At 40.1% G+C, this 8,636-nt stretch overlaps 1 protein-coding gene across 2 annotated transcripts in view; it reads right to left on the bottom strand.

The window, feature by feature from the left end:
* Positions 1–1,364: 1,364 nt before the first annotated feature.
* SLC25A46 (solute carrier family 25 member 46) overlaps positions 1,365–8,636 on the bottom strand; it is a 37,117-nt gene continuing 29,845 nt past the window's right edge. For both annotated transcript variants that reach the window (XM_019517250.1, XM_019517251.1), the window contains exon 8: positions 1,365–4,719. In XM_019517250.1, coding sequence (XP_019372795.1) covers positions 4,141–4,719 — 579 coding nt within the window. In that variant the 3' untranslated portion in view covers positions 1,365–4,140. The remainder of the gene's footprint in view (positions 4,720–8,636) is intronic.

Genomic DNA, 8,636 nt, shown 5'->3' with positions numbered 1-8,636 from the left:
CCAAACGAAAAGATTATCTTACTTTTGAATCTCAAGTTAGAGCATTTATATCCCTACTGAGAAATGAAAAGGGTCACTGGCCTTATTTTCTTCCCACAGAAATCTTCAAGTGATATTCACTGGTGTGACCAATTCTGACAAAAAATTTGAGCACCACTAAATGTTTTAAAATGGTGATATCATTTTGGGCTTTTCTGCATTCCAGCCAAAATATTCAGAAGACATTTAATATTTTCAACTTCAAATGTGGATCTCTGAAAATAATGTTTTGGGAGAAGAGAAGGCTGGTTTCAAAGAGGGCTATTCTTGTATGGCCCACTTATTAGCTGTATTATTTGGCACCTAAAGACACAAAAAAGCAAAATAATTCATATGTAAGCTTTGTAGATTTAAAGGGAGCCTTTGACTGAAGTAACAAAAATGGCCCCCAGCCTCAGCCTGCAGCTTCAGCCCACCCTGCTCTGCCCTGCGCAAATCTGAGGGCACCCCCCCGCCCCATGGTGCGTGCAGTGGTGGGAGCTGCTCCCCCCCTCCCCTCCCTGTGCCTCTGGATGAGCTGCAGGATTATCTCGTGCCCCGCCTCGCCTTGGCTGGCAGCGCCTACCTCAGCCTTACCCACTCCCTCCCTCGCCACAGTGGGGCCATTGATTTGCTCCCCAAGTCCCTTTCTTCCCCCCTCCCCATGCACCACAACAGACTTACCAGCTGCACACAGCTATCCAAGCTGCCAGGCTGTACTCTTTGCTGTCTACGTGCTATGGAGCAGCTGCGCACATGCATGGGCATTTATCATCCAAATTAATCGGCCATATCAGGCCGATTTCCAATATAGTCAAATTTCTTTATATCGGTGCCAATCTGATATTGGACCTATGTATTGGTGCACCTCAAGGTATGACAAAAGTGTTTGCTCACTCCTCTACTTTTTAATCTCTTTCTGAATAATTTAAAACACTTGCTAACAGGGAATCAATCCTATGCCCCCATGATACTGAACTACCCTGTCCCTGTTTTATGCAGATAATACACTATTAGGCTCCTCCTACACCAGCTCCTATGGCTGTGAACCCTGCAGCTGAAGGGGCTCAGTGGAGCACACAGCAGGGGCAGTGTTCCCTGCACTGCCTCCACTGTGAGCCAGTGGGGGCTACAGGGCTCACAGGTGGGGCAGCACCAGGAATGCTGCCCCCACTGAGCATCACTGGCTGTGGTGTTTGCAGGAGCGGCAGCAAGGAGTGCTGCTGCCACTGCAAGCCTTGTGAGGTGCGGGACTTGCAGTGACAGCAGTGTTTCCAATGTCACTGTTCTACAATCCCTAGGCACAGTTGCATTATATGCAGAAAGAATAAGGGTGAAAAAAAATCAAACCAGAATGATCCCTGGATTTATTTTACTGTCATACATTGTTCCATGTTATCTATTTTTCCTGTACCATTATATACTACTATGCTCTAACTAGCGTAGAACTAGCAGAATATACATTCTTACTCTTTTTGCTAAAAGCATATAATGTTACATCATTTTATTATTATATTATATACAATTTTACTGTTCATTTCATGGTACTGTTTAAATGAAAGCTGTAAATGCACAAACTGAAATAGAGTAAAACAGCTTAAGGAAATATACATAGAAACCTAGTATTTTTTCCTGGGGGGTGGGGGGGGGAAAATACAAGAAAGTGAACAGTACCCTCTAGGCATGTTTTCAGAATTGCTTAAGTCATTGCTATGCTAATTCACAAAATCTGAGAATTGGTCTCAGCAACCAGAATTAATCATATGAATGACTAAACAGCAAGTTATTTGAAAGCTGGTACTAAAAAGGAAAGGTAAAAATTAGGTACCGAGTCAGGGTTCTCTGTTTACGTTACTTTCATGTCAGAGAATGGTAATGTCATGTTTGCTTTCTTATTTCTCCTTTACTCAGTTTGACAAATGTTAGCCACACATTTTTATTCCTGGAAAAGAATATTAGCTCTTTTAAATTGGTATGTCTGGGCTCACTTTATTCTTAGCAACTTGCTTCACAGTAATTAACAGAATAATGGACTGGGTGGTCACTGGTCAGCACTTCTGAAATTCAGACTACTTAAGACATTGGTAGCTCTTTAGATTTTAAAATGTCAGAGTCTATACTGATACACATTTCAAAAAGCAGTAATTCATGGAGAAGTATTAAAAGTTTGTCCAGTGCTGCCATCTTTAATGCTATTTGTGACTCCGAACTCACAGAACATCCTTCAAAGAGCGAACGTTGAATGCTAGAATGCTTTAAAAAAATACTATACTGTAGATTTCCTATTTTTATAGATGAAACAGTCCTGATGTATGCAATGCTGGGGGAAATACATTTTTCAAATACTTTGTGTTTCTAGTTGGATTGCTTTCATTTTGCATAATAGACTAGCAAAAACAATATTCAAGGTAAAAACTTTAGATTCCAAGTTTACTATATTTTCCACTTCAACACTTCAGTGCATAAAATACACGAAAATTCTTTCAAGTATAAGCAGAAGACAAGTTATGAATTAATATCAAATTTGAAAGAAATTATGAATTGCATTAACTTATTTTAGTTATGTCATGGATACTTCCCATAAATAAAAGCTACCATACATTGTTTAAAGACCAATCCAATTAAATGCACATCAGTATACTGCATTTGCACAGACATTTAAAGACTCTTACCACAGAAGTGAAAGTTGAGAAAGGCTATAACCTTTCACATAGTTGAAAAGTGATTCTCTTACCATGCTCATCTGTTTTACTAGTTAACCACCTCAAGCCACCTTCATTAAATCAATTCTGGTAAGCAAGAAGTAAATACAAGCTATTCAAAATTATTAAAATTCATTTTTAGAAGTGGAAAATCTCAATGCAGAGGCAGACAGGTGAAACGAGGGGAAAAGGAAATATCTCAGTAGTCAAAGTTACATACTCATTAACAGCAACAATCAGTTCTACTCCACAAACATATCTTATACAGTTAACATTTTAAATAAGGATTTCAGTGCTAAATCGTAAGTGGGCACTACCTAAAGCAGACTGCGGCTCCAGGGAAGACTAAGGACACAGAATATCAAATTCATTGTGCCTGTACCTCCCTAAGGCATCTCATTTTAATGGAGGAGTTATTAGAGAAAATAAAGGTTAATTAATCCTTTATGGTTTCAGAATAAACCTAGAACACCAGTGCTAAAACACTTCTCATGATTAGTCTACATTTATGCAGAAACATGTTAATAAAACAGCTCTCTCAAAACTGTGGTCGAAAACTTGACTAAAATGGCATTTACATGTACACATCAGCTTGTATATAATCAAGTTTGCTTTATTTTAGCTACCGCTAGCCTTTTAACACTCACCGAAGTGAAGAAGAGCTAAGTTACTCCACTTTACATTTAATCAAGTAAGCCACGTTCTATTTAAACAGTATCTTGCAATAGGCGATGCTGAAAGCAAACATTTAGTTTCAGTTCCCTTTTAGAGCAGTGAAAGTTAAAGAAGTCTTGCTGGTACTTGTAAACTGAAAGAATGAGATGGAGAAAAGTATAGAATCACAAGCGTTTTCCAGAGGCCATTTTGACCTTAACAGCGTTAAGAGGAAAGCTGCAATCAGATTTTTTAAAAGACCATGGAATCCTCATCTTCATTATGTAAGAGATGAAGACAAACCTCTTTATTGGCTTACCAGTGGAAATTCATTGTCAAAGGTAACGACCACTACTAGGCTTTTAATCTATGTGCACAGTTCTTTAGGGAATGCCATGTAATATATGCCAGTCTACAGGTAGACAGAAATGTAATCCATTTTAAAGTCAGATTTTAAATTATGCTTCTCTTCTGCATAATTTCACCTTTCTAATATATATTACACACACACACACACACATATACACATATACACCCCCCCCCACTTTCTGCAATATTGGTTTAATTTCATGAAGTACTTTTAAAAGAGTAGTTCAGAATTTAAATTTATTTTTTTTACATGGAATACTTTACCTTGAAAAAAACCCCTACAACTATAGGTTGTCATTTTCCAGATTTCATTTTCTTATCCATCCCTCTTTTTATCATAATTAGACAGTTAAGTAACCAAAACACATCCTCCCTACTAATCAATATCTACACAGTTTTAAGCAACATTTTGAAGCAATGTTGAGTAAATAATTTTAGTGAGCTGTAAAACAGCCACATGCAGTGTATACTGTACAACAACAGCTCCAAACCCCTTGTAAAAACCTAACATTCCTTCTTCTCGTTTTATACTATTGATACAGTCTCTCATTCCCTCATACTGAGTATTGATCGGCAGCACTTCGTAGCCAAGGTCTGTATTGTCAATTATTGTGCGTGTTCCTTGAATGTGAAGACGGTGTAAAACTGTCTCCAGGGGGTAAAGCATGACATCAGCACAAAGGCTGGCAGCAAAGCTAGCAATAAGTTCTGGAAAATATGCGTCCAACATGCTCTGCACAGAACTGGAGGTCTCAGTTGGAAGGCTGTGGGAATTTTCTCTTTTGAGGACAAACAAGACAAACTTTTGGATGACCGAACTGATGATGTAGTGAAGGACTCCATGTAGAACAGTTGGAAAGGTCAAGACCACAAGTGGAAGGAGCCGTTTGCTATGAGGCACTCCCATACCCACCACTCTGCCAATCCCTTCTTTGACACAATCCAGAATTCCAGGATTATCTCGAATGATTTCGCTCTACAACAAAATGCAACAGTTTAAATTAGCATTTGCATTTCTTGATTGTGAAACAGGCATGTCCAACAATTATCAAAACAGGATTTTTTTCATCTCTATTAAATAATCACCTGCTGCAGGCTTGGTATGCTCATATATACATGGAATTCTTTGGCTGCTAGCAGACATTAATTTAGTTGTGTAATTGAAATCTGGTTAATTGTATCCCAAATCCCAACCCCCAGCCTCTAACGAAAATAGAATCACACATCTTGCCATGACAGAAGTGCAGGCAGGATAGGAGAGTCTGGGGATCTGAGATAAAATTCTTTAGATTCCCATCTCACACACACTGCAGAGAGACCAATCCAAAAGCGAAGAGTCAAAGGAGTGAAGTTGAAGACAAACATAAAAAGGGGAAGCAAGAAAGTTCATGGTCATCATAAACCCAGCCTTCAACACCTGTCTGGACCATCCAAGCCCACAATATACCCTTTGCTTCCAGGAACTGAGTGGCCACCTTTTCTGTTGAGCAAAGTAACATCTGGGATTGGGTGAGAATAGTGTACTGAATGTTTCTCGCTCTCTGAATATATATTAACTGCTAAGGTAATACTTGTTGTACTAATAAAGTTAGACTTTGATTTTAGGACACCGAGTTGTCTGCACTCATATTTCATTTTCCATTTAAGAGATAATTGTGCTTTAATGATCCCTAAGCACTATCTGGTGGACAGTAGTGCTAACAAGAGCAATAAGCCAAACACGCTAGCTCCCTTTTTGATGACTGCACAGATGCAGCACTTCATATCAGTGACTCCAATCAAGAACCTGTTATAATTTCCCTAGGAAATCATTATGCATAAATGTTGTCTGATTGGAGTCAAGCCCTACTTGTTGAAAGGCAGCATACTGAAATTAACATTATTCTTTTTAAATTTCAGGATAATGTCAGTCACTAAGAAAATGAAAAGAGATCTGTTATAACAGTACACATGGAAAACAGTGATGCCACAAGGATAAACTTTCAGTCTTCAAGAAAGACATTTTTTTCATCTTAATACCTTACAATGGAAATTCAAATTTCTTAGGAGGCAGGAAAGATCTTATACCTTTAAAAATGTCTTACTGATGTTCAGTTTAGGAAGTAATGCTACCCTACCTGCACAATACTAGCATTTTATGTGTAAAGTCAAGAGTGCCATCATGTGGTTTGAAATGGTAAAAACTAGTAATTTCTCCAAATCACAGATTATCTACCTTTATGCCAGGGGTATCAGACTCCAATCAGTTAGGTGGCTACATTCCCTGCTTTTCAGGTGCTGCAGGCTGCACTCCAGCAATACTATAGACAGAGTCCCCACAGCTGCAGTCAGTGATCTGGCTGTAGCGGTCAAACTTCCCAGAGCAGCAGCCAGCACTGTGGTCAGATTCCTTACCACCATGGTCAGAGCTTTGGCTCTAGCCATGGTGGCCAAGCTCCCTGGGGCAGCAGTCAATGGCACCATAAGGAGAAACCTTGCTACAAGGGCCAGAGCAGGTTTACAAGTCAGCAGGCTGGATGACTTGGCTCTGCAGGCCATATATTTGACAGCCCTACTTTAAGCCATACAAGTAGTCATTTTGGCTGAAGAAACTTGAAAATAACACTTTTGAACAGCTTGTGCTCACTGTGTAAAAAGCAAACACTCGCTAAAAGCTGAAATTGAAAAGCAATCAGTACCACAATCTATCATTTTCATGTGCCAGTGCACCTCTCAGAACAGAGCTCAGGCTAATGGTTTGTTTTTTTTCTGTCAGGCCACATCCCAGTTCTGATGGAACTTCTGACTGAAGTTCTGTAAAATGTTGACAAAAGTTCAGAACTTCAGTTTCATTTGTAATAGGAAAACTGACTACATTATAATAGCTTTTCCCAGGAGGACAGACAAGAGTTTTGAAGAGTGGATTACTTGCTTATGTTCTGAAATATTCTAAGAGTGGTTAAACAAGGTGAGGCTCAACAACCTTGAAAACAGACACTGGATAATACTGGTTTAATGAATACACACAACACCAACGAGTTCAGGGAAATGTAGTATTAGGGAAGAAGTAAATCATCCTCTAAGAAGAACGTGTGAATTAGTATACACACAAGATGTATCAGTACCTATTGAGCATGGCAGTTAGGGGTACAATCTGTGAATCAGAATTTCCTGGACCTAAGATGCTGGATACTGCAAGTGAGAAAGGAACAGTGCAAAAAATCCATGTTCACTCTCCCTTTCAGCATCTACTCTGCCCCACGTGACACAGGATATAGGGCAAGATGGACCTATGGTCCCACCTTGTGAACGACAGTTCTTATCCCCTATTTTTAATTCTGATACCCGTTTCACTTTCCCTGTAATGTTCACTGCTACCCAGCTCATCGGCTTAACCTCTATTCTTTAGACAATAGATGGGAATGGGAACTTAGAAGAAAAGGAGACTAGACTAAGATACTCTGTATTACTTATTGGGTGCTTGCATGCAGGTTGTCCATTTCCTTTGAGTCTAGAATTGAGCTTGGTACAAAAGTTATGGAGAGGTGCCTCAAGTCTAGGAAGGTTGAGAACCACTGGTCTAGTGGCTGTATAGCAGGCAATGGACCTACCTGGTTTCCTATTTCAAAAAACTAAGTTAATTATTACAGTGCTTACCTCCTTGCAGAGGAGCTGGCAGTGGACGTGGCACAGTGGCCAGGCAACATCGATCCAGAGCCCGCACTTATCTTTTTATATCTGCTGCCTCTCACCTTGCAGCACACCAGGGTGCCCCAGAACCCTGGTTGAGAATCACTGCACTAGGCTGCTGTGAGCAAATTCAATTGTTGAATCTCATACACTTCCAAACTACTGGGTCAGAGTGAAGTTGCTGTTCTCCATTGTTTCAAATTCTGGAATTCCAGGACACAGCCACGTACCAATACTCTTCCTTTGGATGCAAAACACCTCCAAGCCACCTACCCAGTAACTGAGACCTCATGAATTTTCTTCCCACTTAAACAGGCTCCATAAGGGTTCCATCTAGGCTGCACTTATAACTTAACACCTCACGAAAGCAAGAGACACAAGCTTAAAAATCTGGTTTAGGAAAAAAAAAATAAAATAAAATAAATAAAAATCACAGTGGTTAAGAGTGTGAGTTGTGAAAACAGAACAAGTCCCAGAACACATCTTCTCTTATGATCTTACTCCTTCTGCTACTCTAAAATTGACTGCTTGCTCATCCAGGCAAGGCAGAGCTCCTTTTGTTTCCTGTCCCCTGCAAGTCCTTCTCATGTGCACCATTTGTTCAGCCCTGCATAAAGCATAAAATCACTCTTTGGGCCCTCATCCAAGGTATGTGCTCAGAGTGAGAAGCTATCGATCTAGCCGTGAGTCCTTTTTGTAGTTTAGATAATCTGCACAAAACGCATGCATAGTGAAAAAAGTCTCAGCACAGGAAACAGTTTGATTTTCTCCAGATAAACAAACCAAGAGTATTAGCCCTTCAGTGAGAAGTCAAAGCACTTTCTTGAGCAGGACAGCTGTCCAGAATGCTATGCAACAGTTTCCTTTTGGATATTATCAAGATTTATGCGATCTGGACAATATTTTCATATTTTCACACACAAAACAAGATAGGGTTGGCAATTTGGCACAGGCACACCCTACTTAAATCCAAGAAGAAAAATCAACACTGACAAGTGCAAAGTGATGCACCTGGGGAGGAACAACCGGCACCATACCTACAGGTTGGGGAACTTCCTTCTCGTCAGTACAGAGGCAGAAAAGGATCTTGGAGTCATCATTGACTCCAAGATGAACATGGGCCGGCAGTGTGGGGATGTAGTCAGGAAGGCCAACCACACCTTGTCATGCATCCACAGATGCATCTCAAGCAGGTCCAAAGAGGTGATCCTCCCCCTCTATGCG

The sequence above is a fragment of the Gavialis gangeticus genome, unplaced genomic scaffold (genome assembly GCF_001723915.1).
Source record: "Gavialis gangeticus isolate Ggan-Ray unplaced genomic scaffold, GavGan_comp1, whole genome shotgun sequence".
NCBI classification, from domain to species: Eukaryota; Metazoa; Chordata; order Crocodylia; family Gavialidae; genus Gavialis; species Gavialis gangeticus.
The sequence above is the reverse complement of the archived record's forward strand: the minus strand, read 5'-3'. Positions and strand labels throughout refer to the sequence as shown.